This window comes from Mesoplodon densirostris, chromosome 2 (genome assembly GCF_025265405.1).
Source record: "Mesoplodon densirostris isolate mMesDen1 chromosome 2, mMesDen1 primary haplotype, whole genome shotgun sequence".
Taxonomy (NCBI): Eukaryota; Metazoa; Chordata; class Mammalia; order Artiodactyla; family Ziphiidae; genus Mesoplodon; species Mesoplodon densirostris.
In genome coordinates, this window is record NC_082662.1 from 127,037,807 (window position 1) to 127,056,645 (window position 18,839).

The 18,839-nt window shown below is 40.7% G+C and overlaps 1 protein-coding gene across 1 annotated transcript in view; it reads right to left on the reverse strand.

Moving 5' to 3' along the window:
• CATSPERE (catsper channel auxiliary subunit epsilon) overlaps window positions 1–17,852 on the reverse strand; it is a 247,561-nt gene extending 229,709 nt beyond the window's left edge. Inside the window, exons 1-2 of the mRNA XM_060088382.1 lie at window positions 17,654–17,852; window positions 4,057–4,105 (exon numbers count right to left, since the gene is read on the reverse strand). Of these exons, the coding sequence (XP_059944365.1) occupies window positions 4,057–4,105; window positions 17,654–17,718 (114 nt within the window). The 5' untranslated portion in view covers window positions 17,719–17,852. The remainder of the gene's footprint in view (window positions 1–4,056; window positions 4,106–17,653) is intronic.
• Window positions 17,853–18,839: the final 987 nt, after the last annotated feature.

Genomic DNA, 18,839 nt, shown 5'->3' on the forward strand with positions numbered 1-18,839 from the left:
TACAGGCGCTGAATTTACAAAGCCGATGGTGGAGGTGTAAATCAGCGGCTCACAGCCACAGGGAGAGATTCCAGCCCTACCTCCTAAGTCACATAGCCCTGGGGCTCAACTATGATTTCAGCCCTGCCTCTGCATGTGGGCAACCCATTGGCCTGCTCCCGGAGCCTGCCAAGGTGGCGCCTGGTGCTAGAGCCTGCTGAGGCATGAGCCCACCAAGGTGGTGGCTGGGGCTTGCGAGCCTGCCCTGGCAGCGGCAAGGGAGTAGGAGTCTACTAGGCAGGAGCCTGCTTAAGGTGGTGGATGGAGCATGCACTCCTGGAGCCCAGGGAGGTGGAGGCTGGTGCATGGAGGTGGGGGCTGGTGCAAGGAGAAAGAGGCTGCTATGGCAACCCCACTCCTCCCTTTGTGCACCATTTAACAATGGAGCTTTGTTTCTATGGCAGGCCTGGGCTTCTTCCACAAACAGCCCTGGTTGTGGCTGTAATACACTCCAGCCCCTTCAGACTGTCTCCTCCGTACAGCTGGTGTTTACCAGTCCTCTAAAACCTGAGTTTCAGCATCCAATCCCCATCCATACCAGTGGATGAGTGTCTCAGGCTGGGGCATGCAGGGTGGTGGCACGACCATCTGTGCAGGTCTCTCTCTGTTCTGCCTGCCACAAACCAGTTGATGCACTCTCCTCTGAGCATGTGAAACACCCTTTCTGTCCTGGCTGATCTCCCCACTAGGGAGGGGGCTTCCCAGGGTGCAGGAACCTTTCCTTTTTCACAGCTCCCTCCCAGGGGTGCCAGTCCTGTCCCACGTCCTCTTTTGTTTTTCCTTTCATCCTACCTGGTTACATGGAGATCTTTCTTGTCCTTTCAGGTTTTTGAGGTCTTTGCTAGTGTTCAGTAGGTATTCTGTGAGAACTGTTCCACTGTAGATATATTTTTGATGCATTTGTGGGAGGAGGTGAGTTCCACAGCCTTCTACTCTGCCATCTTTATTCCTCTCCCCAACCATTATCAGGTAAATTACTTATCTCCATTTCTTTAAGGTTTTTTTTTTTCCCCCTGATGTTTTATCTTATTCTTTTGTTTGGAACATATTCCTCTGTTATTTCATTTTCCTTGACTCTTTGTTGATTTCTACAGTAGAGGAAACAACCATCTCTCCCAGTCTTGAAGGCATGGCCTTGTATAGGAGATGAGCCTATTGTTCAACCCTGCCCTAGCTCTTGGTTTTCCCTCTTTGTGATTGTCCAAGCAGCCAATTTTATTTTTAATAGCTCCTAGTAGTTGAGGATGTGCCAAAACTTGTCAGTGTCCCAAAGGGGAGAATCTGTCAGCACCTAGATTCATGCTGATTAGCATCCAGATCCTCAGGCAGCAGCTTTTAAAGTGTGCAAATATATACTGTCCTGTGGGATTGCAAGCATATAAGCCCCACTGGCCACCAGAGGCAGGCAATCTGTCGTGGTTCCTGGGCAGCAGTCACAAAAATCAGGGCTCCAGATGAGTGTACAAGCTCCTATCTCAGAAATACCAATGAACTGTAATGAGGCAGAGGGAGAATGCAAAGACAGTATCCAACAGTGTATGTTCCCTAAGAGCACCTTCATGTGTGCCAATCCTCATGCTAAAATTTCAGGCACAGAAAAAAGGTGGGGAGGGACTTTTTAAAATGCTTTCCATCAAGAAGATTCATGGACTACTTAATCCCTGAAGTATTATGCATACTTAATATTTTCTTTCTTTCTCTGAATATTACTTTCAAGCAAGCACAATACCGCTGGTTTTATCATCTACTCACTTGACTTTTGTCTAACTTCTGCTCTGATAATCAAACTCTGGCTCCTAATCTGCATTTCTGCAATTACATAACTTTATTGTTTTGGGGACCAATTATCAATTAAAAATGAAACATTTCTGTAACCTACATAAAAGTGATAAAGGAACAGTAGAAAAGAAAAAGGGTGATTTAAAAAAAAGACTAATAAAATGGTCAATCATATAACAAAGTTCTTCAAGAAAAAAAGATGAAGTACATAAACAAATAATATTAGAGAAATAAAATAACTACAAATAGAAATTTAAGTGGTATGCAAAGATTATAAAGAAATGGATAGCAATCAATTTTAAGACAAATGCACATTTTAAAAGGAAATATAGTTTTAATAACCTAAATGGGAAAAGAATTTTAAAAAGAATAGATACCTGTATATGTATAACTGAATCACACTTTGCTGTACACCTGAAGCTAACACAACATTGTTAATCAACTCTACTCCAATATAAAATAAAAATTAAAAAAAGGAAATATAGTTTACATAGATTCCTTTTGCCTGATTTTGAATAATGTAAATACAACAATATCTGTAAATAGAATATGAATGTAAACTGATACAATTACTTTGCAAAATCTTTTGGCACCATCTACTAAAGCTGAACATATGCACATGCCTTATGACTCATCAATTCCACTCCTAGGTATACACCCAGCAGAAATACATACATATGTTAAGCAGGAAATAGGCATAAGAATGTTCATGGCAGCCCTAATCACAGTAGACTAAAAATGGAAAAAAACTGATTGTTTATCTAGAGTAGAATGATATATATATTGTTGTATGTTAATTCAATGGAATAATATACAGAATTGAAACTCAAACTACATAAAACATGTTGCAGAGATGATCAGTCAAATCTACCAATAGGAAAGAAGAAAGTTCAGAAATCAACACATCCATACATAAAACAAAGATGATACCAGAAAAAATAATAAGGAAACAATAAATTTTTAAATACATGCTGGTTCATTCTATGGAGAAAGTAATGTAAATGCCTACCTTATATTATACACAAGGTGGACTCCAGATATTACTTATGACCTTTATTTGAAAAGTAAAAATATAAATCATATAAAAGAAAATGTAGGATAAACATCTTTGCAACGCAGGGTATGCAAAATTCTTTCTTAAATAAAATTCAAAAAAAGTATAAACTGTAACATCAAATAAGGGAGGGGATGGCTCAGTCTTTTAAAAAAAATAAAGTATCCATGGACAAAGTCAATGGTTAGATGAGTAGATGAGAGGCTAGGAAATGATAACTAAAATATTTAAAATCAACATTTGCCTAATACATAGAGCGGAACGTAGAAAATGCTCTGTAAATCAACAAGAAAAGGGTAGAAAATTAAGTGGAAAATGGGAAAAAATGAAAAGGCAATTCACAGGAGAATCCTGCATAAATATGGGAAACGATGCTCAAAATCACTAGTCATCAGAGAATTGAAAATAACAACAGCAGTAAACTATTACTATGTAGTAATGAGATTGGTAAAAAAAAAAAAAAAATGGGAAATTCAATAATACCAAATTCTGGTGAAGATGTTCACGGGGTAAGAATATAAATTGTGATTGCCATTTTGGAAAAAAATCTTGCAGAATTTAGTTAAGTTAGGTGTCTGTTTCCCTATGTCCTACCAACCATAGCTGAAAAATTATTGCACAGATACATAAAAGGACATGTAGAAGAGCATTCATCACAATGTTTTTTGTGGTGGTAGGAAGCCATTCATCCATCATTAGGGGGTGGAATAGATAAATAATATACACACACACTAGTAATCAGGCGGCATTAAGAAGAAATGAACTAGACAGTGTTGAATTTAAAAAGTAATGTAGAGAAGGAAGTTTATAGCTTGGGTGACCATACATCCTGGTTTGTCTAGACAGTTCCGATTTATACCTATTGTCTCAGAATAACTGTTAATAGCACTATCTTTAATTCTCAGTAGTTTAACAATATACTGCATGGTCATCCTGTCTGTATCATAACACCATTTTGTGAATGTTGAATCACAAAAACACTCAAAACAACACTACCTATTTTTGCTAAATACATATTTAAAGACATTTATTGGAGGGGGAATTTATATTAGGAAGATATATAGGATGAGGAAATAAAATAAAAATAAAAGAATGACACTGTGCTGTATGACTATGATTAACTTTGCTCTCTGCTGTGAAGTCAAAAAGATTAATAATTATAGTTTAAAAAATTAAACACTTACAGTACTTCTGGTACTAAAAATGTGGTAGTTTGGGCTGTTACTGGAATACCTGCAAAGGAAAATGTCAAATATGAATACTAAAACTAATTTCTCCCCCAAATAAAAGGGATTCTATACTTGGTCAGAGCATGCCTGAGCTGCCATGAGCTTTACATTTCCGCCCAAGCACCTTCTTAGAAAGTATAGTCGGGGCTAAAACTGGGAATATCAGCAACATCTACCCATAACTCAAAGTGTGCTCAAGGTTGCTCAGTATCTGAAGACACTATAGCAAGAAGTAAATACTTTTACATCTTGTTTTTGTTTTAGGATAAAAACTGTTGAGGAATATTGGCTCTAACTCCTTCACCTGTAAACTGAGTTAAAATAAAATGAATAAAGATTGAAAATCAAAAAAACAGTATTTCTTATTTGAAGCACTGAAGTAAAGAGCAAATTTCTATGAGTCCTTTTTCATTATCATTTCTCGCTATAATTCAGAGTACTTTAATTTCTGTCCATATGATTTATCTACTCTCCAATAAAAATATAATGTGAGCCACCTATGGAATTGAAAGTTTTCTAGTAGCCACATTAAAAAAGTGAGAAAAAACAAGTGATATTGCTTCTAATAATATACTTTATTCAAAAGTATTCTTTTTTTTTTTGGTACTAAGTCTTTGAAATCTGGTGTATATACTACACTTACAAAACATCTCAATTATGACTAGCCACATTTCGAGTGCTCAAAAGCCAGATAAGGCCAGTGGCTATCATAAAGCATCATCTTGAAATTCCCTTTACCTTCCCTTCGCTTCAATAATCTATTCCATGTCTACATTACACACTTAATTGCCACTGGAATTGCTCTATCCTTAAAATCTTAAATCAGAGGCAATTTCTGTGTGTATTTGTATGTGGAATTGCTGGGATATGACTATGTAACTCTTTTTTAATAGATGTCAGTCACATAATGAAATATATTTTATTATTTATAATGAATCATATTTTATCTATATGCAGATTTCAGATCAAACATAAAAACATTTTAATGTATTTTTATATATCCCTATAAATTAAAATGGAATATATTTTCATCAAAGGTCTCTTTTCAAGTAAGTACAAACCACCTCCCACTCATGAATCTAAGACCTCTTTTACGATAGTAAGAAAGACAGAAACCTCAGGAAAGAGAAAAATACAAGTGAAAAATTTTGTATTTTAATTTACAAAGTTAACCTGGGCAATTTGTGAATGAAACCTGGTAGCTAAATGATAAAACTACCTTCTCTGACAAGCCCTTTTCCCCACCTTCTCCTTTATCAGCTTCCAACTCCTACTAAGGCTGGGTACAGGTTACAGAAGGAACAGTAGCTAAAGGAGTCATATTTAATTTATTAACTTCATCACAGACAACTATAATAACACCTTCTCATTCCTGCTTCCTTAATTATGTCAAATATTTACTGTGTTATTGTTGGAAATGGATCTGGAATGATCAAAGGTGTGGGTGTGCAGATGGCCCATGTGCTAGGACAATCTTTTAATGAAAAGGACAGTGTCATCTCACTCTGGAACTCTAAGAATGTACCTTTCCTACTCTCTCTAGTATATTCCCACTCTACCAGTTCTTCAAAATCAAAGAGAATTCTTGACTTTTACCCCTTCCTTCATCTCCTAAGAGATAAGTCCTTCCTGACTTCACTTTTTCTCTCTCTATCCAGCCAAAAAAATATATTCTTTGGGTAAACCATTTTCTCTCAAACCCCTTATTCATCCTAAGGGGTTTGTCTGTCCTGGAATTGGTCCTCAATAGGTCATTCTCTTGGGCATCTGACAGAAGCATATGCTAAATCATTCATGTGGGACAACCATATACTGCAGGAAGCACAGGATTCCCACAGAAAGTCCAACCCCTACTGGATATATTAATCTAACAGCAAAAAGACTTTGAGACAAAAAGTGTTTTCAGGGACAAAGAAGATCAATCCATTATAAGTGTGACCCAATAGAATAGTAGAGCATGAGAAAACATATTATTTTCAAGTGCATATGGAACATTTATAAAAACTGATCATCGCCCGCCCGGAGGAAGATGGCGGAAGAGTAAGACGCGGAGATCACCTTCCTCCCCACAGATACATCAGAAATTCATCTACACGTGGAACAACTCCTACAGAACACCTACTGAATGCTGACAGAAGACCTCAGACCCCCCAAAAGGCAAGAAACTCCCCACATACCTGGGTAGGGCAAAAGAAAAAAAGAATAAACAGAGACAATAGGATAGGGACGGGACCTGCACCAGTGGGAGGGAGCCGTGAAGGAGGGAAGGTTTCTACACACTACAAGCCCCTTCGCGGGCGGAGACTGCAGGTGGTGGAGGGGGAAAGCTTCGGAGTAGCGGAGGAGAGCACAGCAACAGGGGTGTGGAGGGCAAAGCGGAGAGATTCAGGCACAGAGGATCGGTGCCCTCAGCCACACACCAGCCCGAGAGGCTTGTCTGCTCGGCCGCCGTGGCGGGCGGGGCTGGGAGCTGAGGCTTGGGTATCGGCTTTCAGTCGGAGCGCAGGGAGAGGACTGGGGCTGGCGGCAGGAAGAGAGCCTGAAGGGGTTAGTGCACCACGGCTAGCCCGGAGGGAGTCCGGGGAAAGGGTCTGGAGCTGCTGAGGAGGCAAGAGACTTTTTTCACTTTTGTTTCCTGGTGTGCGAGGAGAGGGCATTAAGAGGGCTGCTTAGGGAAGCGCCGGAGACAGGCGCGAGCCGCGGGTAAGGCGTGGACCTCGGAGACGGGCGTGGGCCGCCGCGGCCCGCCGCCCGCCGCGGCCCGCCGCCGCCGCGGCCCGCCGCCGCCGCTGCCTGCCGCCGCCCGCCGCCGCCGCCGCCCCCGCGGCCCGTCACCGCCGCCACCTGCCGCCGCCCGCCGCCGCCGCCGCAGCCGCAGGGCCTGTGTGCGAGCGCGGGTCACTGTCCGCCCCGCCTTCCGGGGGACCTGTGCACCCCGCCACTGCCGGGGTCCCGAGACCCGGGGACGGCTTTCCCGGGAAAGCGCACGGAGCGCCACGGGCTGCTGCAACGTCACGCCGGCCTCTGCCGCCGCAGGCCCGCCCCACACTGCGCGCCCCTCCCTCCCCTCTGCCTGAGTGAGCCAGAGCCCCCGAATCAGCGGCTCCTTTAAACCCGTCCTGTCTGAGCGAAGAACGGACGCCCTCCGGCGACCTACGCACAGAGACGGGGCCAGGTCCAAGGCTGAGACCCGGGAGCTGTGAGAGCAGAGTCAGGGAAATCTCTCTGTGCAGCCTCGGAGGCAGTGGATTAAAGCTCCACGGTCCATTTGATGTGCCCTGCGTCTGTGGAGTGCATGAATGGACAGCGAATCTTCCCAAATTGAGGAAGTGGACTTTGAGGACAAGATTTAAGACTTTCCCCCCTTTTCCTCTTTTTACAACGAATTATTCCAAAGTAAGGAGGTGGACTTAGAGAGCAAGATTTCAGACTTCTTGCCCTTTTCCTCTTTTTACAACGAATTATCCCAAATTGAGGAGGTGGACTTGGAGAGCAAGATTTTTGATTTTTCCCCCTGCTCTCTTTTTGTGAATGTGTATGTGTAATCTTCTGTGTAAGATTCTCTCTGTATAGCTTTGCTTCCACCATATGTCCCAGGGTTCTATCGGTCCGTTTTTTCTTTTCTTTTTTTTTTTTTTAATAATTACTTTCTAATTTTAATAACGCTACTATATTTCATACTTTATTCTATTTTACTTTACCTGCTCTTTCTTTTTTTCCAACCTTCCCTTCCTCCCTCCCTCCCTCCACTCTTCCTCTCCTTCTTTCTTTTTCTTTCCTCCCTCCCTCCCACCCTCCTTCTTTCCACTTTCTTTTTCTTTCCTTCCTCCCTCCCTCCCTCCTGTCTTTCTTTCTTTCCTTCCTCCCTCCCTCCCTCCCTTCTTCCATTCACTCTTCCTTTTGCTTTCATTGCTCCCTCCCTCCCTCCTTTCTTTCCTTCTTTCTTTCCATCCTTCCTCACTCCCTCCCTCCTTTCTTTCTTTCTTCCTTCCTTCCTTCCTTTCTTCCCTTCTTCCTTTCTTTCCCTCTCTCTTTCTTTCTTCTACTAACTCTTTCTTTCTGCTTTTTCTCCCTGTTATTCTGAGCCGGGTGGATGAAAGGCTCTTGGTGCTGCAGCCAGGAGCCAGTGCTGTGCCTCTGAAGTGGGAGAGCCAACTTCAGGACACGGGTCCACAAGAGACCTCCCAGCTCCACATAATATCAAGCAGCGAAAATCTCCCAGAGATCTCCATCCCAACACCAGCACCCAGCTTCAGTCAACGACCAGCAAGCTACAGTGCTGGTCACCCTATGCCAAGCAACTAGCAAGGCAGGAACACAACCCCACCCATTAGCAGAGAAGCTACCTAAAAACATAATAAGGCCATAGGCACCCCAAAACACGCCACCAGACGTGGACCTGTCCACCAGAAAGACAAGATCGAGCCTCAACCACCAGAACACAGGCATTAGTCCCCCCCACCAGGAAGCCTATACAACCTACTGAAACAACCTTAGCCACTGGGGTCAGACACGAAAAACAACGGGAACTACGAATCTGCAGCCTGCAAAAAGGAGACCCCAAACACAGTAACATAAGCAAAATGAGAAGACAGAAAAACACACAGCAGGTGAAGGAGCAAGATAAAAACCTACCAGACCTAACAAATGAAGAGGTAATAGGCAGTCTACCTGAAAAAGAATTCAGAATAATGATGGTAAAGATGATCCAAAATCTTGGAAATAGAATAGACAAAATGCAAGAAACAGTTAACAAGGACCTAGAAGAACTAAAGATGAATCAAGCATCGATTAAAAACACAATACATGAAATGAAAAATACTCTAGATGGGATCAATAGCAGAATAACTGAGGCAGAAGAACGGATAAGTGAGGTGGAAGATAAAATAGTGGAAATAACTGATGCAGAGCAAAATAAAGAAAAAAAGAATGAAAAGAACAGAGGACAGTCTCAGAGACCTCTGGGACAACATTAAACGCACCAACATTCGAATTATAGGGGTTCCAGAAGAAGAAGAGAAAAAGAAAGGGACTGAGAAAATTTGAAGAGATTATAGTTGAAAACTTCCCCAATATGGGAAAGGAAATAGTTAATCAAGTCCAGGAGGCACAGAGAGTCCCATACAGAATAAATCCAAGGAGAAATACACCAAGACACATATTAATCAAACTGTCAAAAATTAAACACAAAGAAATCATATTAAAAGCAGCAAGGCAAAAACAACAAATAACACACAAGGGAATCCCCATCAGGTTAACATCTGATCTCTCAGCAGAAACTCTACAAGCCAGAAGGGAGTGGCAGGACATAATTAAAGTGATGAAGGAGAGAAACCTGCAGCCAAGATTACTCTACCCAGCAAGGATCTCATTCAGATTTGATGGAGAAATTAAAACGTTTACAGACAAGCAAAAGCTGAGAGAGTTCAGCACCACCAAACCAGCTTTACAACAAATGCTAAAGGAACTTCTCTAGGCAAGAAACACAACAGAAGGAATATACCTACAATAACGAACCCAAAGCAATTAAGGAAATGGGAATAGGAACATACATATCAATAATTACCTTAAATGTAAATGGACTAAATGCTCCCACCAAAAGACACAGAGTGGCTGAATGGATACAAAAACAAGGCCCATATATATGCTGTCTACAAGAGACCCACTTCAGACCTAAAGACACATACAGATTGAAAGTAAGGGGATGGAAAAAGATATTCCATGCAAATGGAAATCAAAAGAAAGCTGGAGTAGCAATTCTTATATCAGACAAAATAGACTTTAAAATAAAGACTATTAGAAGAGACAAAGAAGGACACTACATAATGATCAAGGGATCGATCCAAGAAGAAGATATAACAATTGTAAATATTTATGCACCCAATGTAGGAGCACCTCAATACATAAGGCAAATACTAACAGCCAAAAAAGGGGAAATCGACAGTAACACAATCATAGTAGGGGACTTTAACACCCCACTTTCACCAATGGACAGATCGTCCAAAATGAAAATAAATAAGGAAACACAAGCTTTAAATGATACATTAAACAAGATGGACTTAGTTGATATTTATAGGACATTTCATCCAAAAACAACAGAATACACATTTTTCTCAAGTGCTCATGGAACATTCTCCAGGATAGATCATATCTTGGGTCACAAATCAAGCCTTGGTAAATTTAAGAAAATTGAAATTGTATCAAGTATCTTTTCCAACCACAACGCTATGAGACTAGACATCAATTACAGGAAAAGATCTGTAAAAAATACAAACACATGGAGGCTAAACAATACACTACTCAATAACGAAGTGATCACTGAAGAAATCAAAGAGGAAATAAAAAATACCTAGAAACAAATGACAATGGAGACACGACGACCCAAAAGCTATGGGATGAAGCAAAAGCAGTTCTAAGGGGGAAGTTTATAGCAATACAATCCCACCTTAAGAAACAGGAAACATCTCGAGTAAACAACCTGACCCTGCACCTAAAGCAATTAGAGAAAGAAGAACAACAGACCCCCAAAGTTAGCAGAAGGAAAGAAATCATAAAGATCAGATCAGAAATAAATGAAAAAGAAATGAAGGAAACGATAGCAAAGATCAACCAAACTAAAAGCTGGTTCTTTGAGAAGATAAACAAAATTGACAAACCATTAGCCAGACTCTTCAAGAAAAGAGGGAGAAGACTCAAATCAATAGAATTAGAAATGAAAAAGGAGAAGTAACATCTGACACTGCAGAAATACAAAAGATCATGAGAGATTACTACAAGCAACTCTATGCCAATAAAATGGACAACCTGGAAGAAATGGACAAATTCTTAGAAATGCACAACCTGCCAACACTGAATCACGAAGAAATAGAAAATATGAAGAGACCAATCACAAGCACTGAAATTGAAACTGTGATTAAAAATCTTCCAACAAACAAGAGCCCAGGACCAGATGGCTTCACAGGCGAATTCTATCAAACATTTAGAGAAGAGCTAACACCCATCCTTCTCAAACTCTTCCAAACAATATCAGAGGAAGGAATACTCCCAAACTCATTCTGCGAGGCCACCATCACCTTGATACCAAAACCAGGCAAGGATGTCACAAAGAAAGAAAACTACAGGCCAATATCACTGATGAACATAGATGCAAAAATCCTCAACAAAATACTAGCAAACAGAATCCAACAGCACATTAAAAGGATCATACACCATGATCAAGTGGGGTTTATTCCAGGAATGCAAGGATTCTTCAATATATGCAAATCAATCAATGTGATACACCATATTAACAAGTTGAAGGAGAAAAAGCATATGATCATCTCAATAGATGCAGAGAAAGCTTTCGACAAAATTCAACACCCATTTATGATAAAAACCCTGCAGAAAGTAGGCATAGAGGGATCTTTCCTCAACATAATAAAGGCCATATATGAAAAACCCACAGCCAACATTGTCCTCAATGGTGAGAAACTGAAACCATTTCCACTAAGATCAGGAACAAGACAAGGCTGCCCACTCTCACCACTCTTATTCAACCTAGTTTTGGAAGTTTTAGCCACAGCAATCAGAGAAGAAAAGGAAATAAAAGGAATCCAAATCGGAAAAGAAGAAGTAAAGCTGTCACTGTTTGCAGATGACATGATACTATACATAGAGAATCCTAAAGATGCTACCGAAAAACTACTAGAGCTAATCAATGAATTTGGTAAAGTAGCAGGTTACAAAATTAATGTACAGAAATCTCTGGCATTCCTGTACACTAATGATGAAAAATCTGAAAATGAAATCAAGAAAACACTCCCATTTACCATTGCAACAAAAAGAATAAAATATCTAGGAATAAACCTACCTAAGGAGACAAAAGACCTGTATGCAGAAAATTATAAGACACTGATGAAAGAAATTAAAGATGATACAAATAGATGGAGAGATATACCATGCTCCTGGATTGGAAGAATCAATATTGTGAAAATGACTCTACTACCCAAAGCAATCTACAGATTCAATGCAATCCCTATCAAACTACCACTGGCATTTTTCACAGAACTAGAACAAAAAATTTCAAAATTTGTTTGGAAAAACAAAAGACCCCGAATAGCCAAAGCAATCTTGAGAACGAAAAAAGGAGCTGGAGGAATCAGGCTCCCTGACTTCAGACTATACTACAAAGCTACAGTAATTAAGACAGTGTGGTACTGGCATAAAAACAGAAAGATAGATCAGTGGATCAGGATAGAAAGCCCAGAGATAAACCCACGCACATATGGCCAACTTATCTTTGATAAAGGAGGAAGGAATGTACAGTGGAGAAAGGACAGCCTCTTCAATAAGTGGTGCTGGGAAAACTGGACAGGGACATGTAAAAGTATGAGATTAGATCATTCCCTAACACCATACACAAAAATAAGCTCAAAATGGATTAAAGACTTAAATGTAAGGCCAGAAACTATCAAACTCTTAGAGGAAAACATAGGTAGAACACTCTATGACATAAATCACAGCAAGATCCTTTTGGACCCACCTCCTAGAGAAATGGAAATAAAAACAAAGATAAACACATGGGACCTAATGAAACTTCAAAGCTTTTGCACAGCAAAGGAAACCATAAACAAGACCAAAAGACAACCCTCAGAATGGGAGAAAATATTTGCAAATGAAGCAACTGACAAAGGATTAATCTCCAAAATTTATAAACAGCTCATGCAGCTCAATAGCAAAAAAACAAACAACCCAATCCAAAAATGGGCAGAAGACTTAAATAGGCATTTCTCCAAAGAAGATATACAGACTGCCAACAAACACATGAAAGAATGCTCAACATCATTAATCATTAGAGAAATGCAAATCAAAACTACAATGAGATATCATCTCACACCAGTCAGAATGGCTATCATCAAGAAATCTAGAAACAATTAATGCTGGAGAGGGTGTGGAGAAAAGGGAACACTCTTGCACTGCTGGTGGGAATGTGAATTGGTACAGCCACTATGGAGAACAGTATGGAGGTTCCTTAAAAAACTAAAAATAGAACTACCATATGATCCAGCAATCCCACTACTAGGCATATACCCTGAGAAAACCATAATTCAAAAAGAGACATGTACCAAAATGTTCATTGCAGCTCTATTCACAATAGCCCGGAGATGGAAACAACCTAAGTGTCCATCATCGGATGAATGGATAAAGAAGATGTGGCACATATATACAATGGAATATTACTCAGCCATAAAAAGAAACGAAACTGAGCTATTTGTAATGAGGTGGATAGACCTAGAGTCTGTCATACAGAGTGAAGTAAGTCAGAAAGAGAAAGACAAATACCGTATGCTAACACATATATATGGAATATAAGAAAAAAAAATGTCACGAAGAACCTAGGGGTAAAACGGGAATAAAGACACAGACCTACTTGAGAATGGACTTGAGGATATGGGGAGGGGGAAGGGTAAGCTGTGACAAAGCGAAAGAGAGGCATGGACATATATACACTACCAAACGTAGGGTAGATAGATAATGGGAAGCAGCCGCAGAGCACAGGGAGATCAGCTCGGTGCTTTGTGACCGCCTGGAGGGGAGGGATGGGGAGGGTGGGAGGGAGGGAGATGCATGAGGGAGGGGATGTGGGAACAGATGTATATGTATGACTGATTCACTTTGTTATAAAGCAGAAACTAATAAAAAAAATAGAAAAAAAAAAAAACTGATCATCTAGTAGGACATAAAGCAAGTCTCAACAAATTTCAAAGAATAGGTATCATGTGGACCCTGCTCTCTGATTATAGTACAATTAATGGAGAAGTTATTAACAAAAACATAATCAAATATTTACATATTTGGAATAAAAAACAAACTTCTAAATAATTCGAGGGTTATAGAAGAAATAGTGATTATAGTTAAAAATGTCTAGAAGTGAATGATAATGAAATGATTACATATCATTTTTTATGGGATACAGCAAAGAAGTGCTATATGGGGTATTAATACCTTTAAATGCCATATTAGAAAAGAATAAAGACCAAAAACTGTGAGCTAAATGTCTGGCTTAAGATATTTGAGAAAAAAATATCAGAATAAGCCTAATGAAAATAAAAGAGAGAAAAATGAAAACAGAAATCAATAAAATAGAAAACAAAGACACAAAGACAAGTAAAACAGACAAGCTTCTGACAAGACATTAAATGATTTGAAGTGGTACTTTAAAATCTACACTAAAACACTTATGCTCAGGGGTTTAACATATGAGTCCAATCACAACATTCAAGGAACAAGTTATCCTAATCCTATACAAATTCTTCCAAAGAACTGAAAAAGAGATAACACTCTCCAACTCATTTTGTAAAGCTAGTGTAACACTGATATCAAAACCAACCTAAGACATTATGCAAAAGAAAAATATAGACATAAAAATCCTAAAGAAAATATTTTCAAATTGAATACAATAAAGTATAAAGAGATAATATACCATGACCAAGTTGCACTTATCCTATGTATGCAAAGATGATTTTATTAGAAAACTCTACAAATGAAACTCACCACACATTTTAAAAGGGAATAAAACACAATTATTTCAATAGGTTAAAAAAATAATAAAATTTCATATAAATTTTAAAAATTTACTAAAGAAGAAATGCAAAGAAAGTTTCTTAACCATGATAAAAACCATCTACAGAACACCTACAGCAAACAATATCCTAGATGGCAATTAGTACCATCCCTTTAAAAATTTGAAATGAGAGAAGGATGCCACTATTACCATGTCTATTCAACACTGTGTTGGAGGCCTTAGCCAATACAATAAGAAAAAAAAATTAGGATTGAAAAGGAGGAAACAGAACCCATTTTTACAGAAGATCTAAATAGAGATACACAATGCTCATTGGATAGGAAGATTTAATAGTCAAATAGATGTCATTTCTTCCCATCTATAGAAACAGATTCACTGCAACTCCAAGCAAAATCCTGAGTTTTTCATAGTACTTGACAATCTGATTCTAAAATTTATGTTAAAGTGTAAAAGTCCAAGAATGATCAGAACCCTTCTCGAAAAGAATACAGAAGACTTGCCCTACTAGATATGACGACTTAAAACATTGTGTTATTGGTGCATCAATAGACAAACTGACCAATGGAACAGAGCAGAATAGTAAACTCAGAGTAGGCATATGTCCATATGGAAGTTTTGTATAGGACAGAGGTGATATGTCAGATCAATTGAGGAAAATAGATCTGGATTCACACGGAAAAAGAAGGAACTGCATTCCTACCTTAGATCATTTAAGAAAACCAACTCCATTGGGATAAGAAATATCAAAAACCAAATGTTAATACTCCTAGTGTAACGAAGTAGGACCCTTTGGGGCCTTCCTGGGACAGACTCCTCCCCCCTACATCCTCTACTTGCCTCTTGCTTATAGAAAAGGTTTAGTCTCCCATGCCTCCCCTGAGTCTCAAAATGCTGGCTCAAGAATTAATGAAAGAATGTGAACACGTAGTAACAAACAACAGCAGTTGGGCTATGACAGCTGGTAACAATTTAAATAATAGATCAGCCATATAGCAGTCACAAAATCTTTAGTGCCTCCCTGAAGGATACAGATAACAGTGCTTGATGCACATTCCTGAGTTGTTTTGCAGACACTAAAACCCCCACCAGAAGGAAGAAGTTAACTGCATGCTGACCACCAGTACATAGACTCCAGACTGGTTGGAACCAGAAGGATGATTGAGATTCCCAAAATACAACCCTGTTACTTCACCAACAACCAATAAGAGAATTGTGCACAAGCTAATCATATACCCTGAGTCCCTCACCCTCAAACTGTCTTTAAAAACCCTTCCCTGAAGTCCATTGGTGAGTTCAGGTCTTTTGAGCATTTATTGCCTCCTTGCACCTGCAATAAATGCTGAACTTTCCTTCACCACAACCCAGTGTCAGTAGGTTGGATTTACTGCGCACCAGCAAGCAGACCCAAGTTCAGTAACATTGGTAGAAAATTTAGGTAAATACCTCTAAGACCTCGGGGCAGGGAAATATTTCTTAAATAAAACATCTACCCTGGAATTCTCAACTCCCCCACCCTCCAAAGGCTAACAATAAAACACAAATTCATTATATTAAGTTTAAGAAATCTTGTCCTTTAAAAGCACACCTTATTAAGAACTAAAATTCAGGGAATCTGTGACTACCATGACAAAAAAAAATACCATTTTTGTCTTCTCTAACCTCTAATTGAAATTCAGCATTTCCTTAATTATGAATGTACACCAGGAGTTGGCAAACTATGTTCTTTGGGCCAAATTCCATCTGTTTTTGTAAACGGATTTGTATTTGCACACAGCCAAGCCCTTTGTTTACTGTTGTTGGTGTATGCTGTCCCCCACAATAGCAGAGTTGAGTGGCTAAAACATAGATTGCATTGACTGAAAAGCCTAAAATATTTAATATCTGGTCCTTTACACTAAAGTTGATGACCTCTGATGTACAACATAACAAACGTTATAAACTCCCTAAGTTCACAGGTGAAGCTGAATAATATCAGCTACCATAATTTATTGATACAGGCATGTGTTGAGAGCTTGAAATATATCATTGTACTCAAGCCTCACAACAACCCCATGAGACAGGTTTAATCATCGTCATTTTATAAAGAAGAAAATGAAGGTTTACAAAGTTCTGTCAGAATGCTACGTTTTTACTTTTTCTCAGCACTTCAATAACCCTTTCCAACGGCTACTCTCACTCTATTTGAACTCTCCATCTGTCCATTGAGATGACATGGATCCCTTCCTTCTGAAGCCTCTATAACAGTTTGATTTATTGTGGGTATCCTTACATCTTAATGTCAGAAGGTAATAATAATTGTTATAGCAAAGCCTCCATTAAACAGAATATTCGCAAAATCTGATTTTTCTAGTTAATCATCTGTATTTTAACCTGTGTTGAAAATCTAAAATATTTTGATACACTTTCCAATCCAGCAGTCACCTAATGTTGACCAAAAAGCAAACTTGCATGGAGGATCTCTCAGAACTTTAAAGTTTTCCTTCCCCAAATCAACCCACTTTATGCGGGAATTACATACCCTTAAGTTTGAAGACTGTATTTTGTAAAGCACTCTCTCACAAATCATTCAACCACAACTACCTAATATAGACCATCAACTACCCTGTTACCCTAGTGAAGAACACACCCCCCCCCGCCCCGCCCCGCCTCCGCTATTTCTGGTGGAGACTTTTTGGTTCTCCTGTGCTTCTCTTCCCTCTGGCAAAAGGGTGCAGTGGGATCCAGGGGATGGCGACGTTAAGGTACCGCGCCCGTACGTCGGGAACTTGAGGAGACAGCCAAGTCCTAACAGTGTGTCCTCATTTCCCGCCCTCATTCACTGAAAACTCTCGGAAGGGGCGGGGGGAGCCGGGGTTGGTGTTGGGGGAACTGGGAGACCAGGCGGTCGTCTACAAGAGCGCCTGGCCCCGGGACGCTGAGGCGCCGGGGTGGGTCCCCGCCTGCCCGGCCCCAGGGGCGCCCCCTTGCCCGCGACTGGCCTCTCTTTACCTCCACAGAGCCGAGCCGCAACAGCTCAGCCAAAACAGCAGCACCGCCACTCCTGAGGCTGACATGGCTGCCGCCGGTACGCAACCACCCAACAGCCCAGCGCGCCCGCCAGCCCGCGCGCTCCCGCGGACGCCGGCTGCTGGAGGTGCTCGGTGCTCGCTCCGGAGGCTGGGGGCGGCCGCTCATCGCGAGGCGAGGGCGTGTGCGCCCGCGTGCCAGCCACCCATGGAGAGGCGAGGGTGCGTGCGCATGCGTGCAAGCGCGCGCTGAGGCCGGGCTCCCCAGACGTCAGAAAGTTAGCTGCTGGACACGAAAGCGTAGATCAGATTTTAGGCAAAGCAGAGCTATGCTTTTTTGGAATGAAATAGCAAAACCACTTAAAGTGACCACTGAGAATCCAAACTGACAGGATGAAGGTGAAACTTTTAAGTTAGGGTATCTTTTAGCCCAAATCTTTCTTGTGACAGTATATAATCACTGCAATAGCTGTTAACATATCTGGCAGTACTATCCAGGGAGCAGGCACTCCATAAGTGATTTTAAAGGTGAACAGAGGGGGCTTCCCTGGTGGCTCAGTGATTAAGAATCCGCCTGCCAATGCAGAGGAAACGGAAACGGAAACGGGTTTGACCCCTGGTCCGGGAAGATACCACATGCTGCAGAGCAACTCAGACTGTGCACCGCAACTACTGAGCCTGAGCTCTAGAGCCCGCAAGCTACAACTACTGAAGCCCTCGTGCCCAGAGCCCCGTGCTCCGTGACAAGAGAAGGCCCCGCTAGCTGCAACTAGAGAAAGCCCGCGTTCAGCAATGAAGAGCCAAAAATAAAATAGGTAAAATTAAAAAAATTTTAAAAAAAGGTTGAACAGAAATGGATAGTAAAGTGTGCCTATTGAAGACCTGCTTATGCCCAACACTATCTCGTGCACTTGAGTACAAAGAAACAGGAACAGGACAGGACTTCCCTGGTGGTCCAATGGGTAAGACTCTGCACTCCCAACCGGGTTCCATCCCTGGTCGGGGAACTAGATCCCACAGGCCACAAGTAAGAGTTCACGTGCTGCAACTAAAGATCCTGCTTGCTGCAACTAAGACCCGGCGTGGAGGGAGAAAGGAAGGAAGGAAGGAAGGAAAGAAGAAAGGAAGGAAGGAGAGAGACAGCATTCTGGTTTGCAAAGGGATTTGTA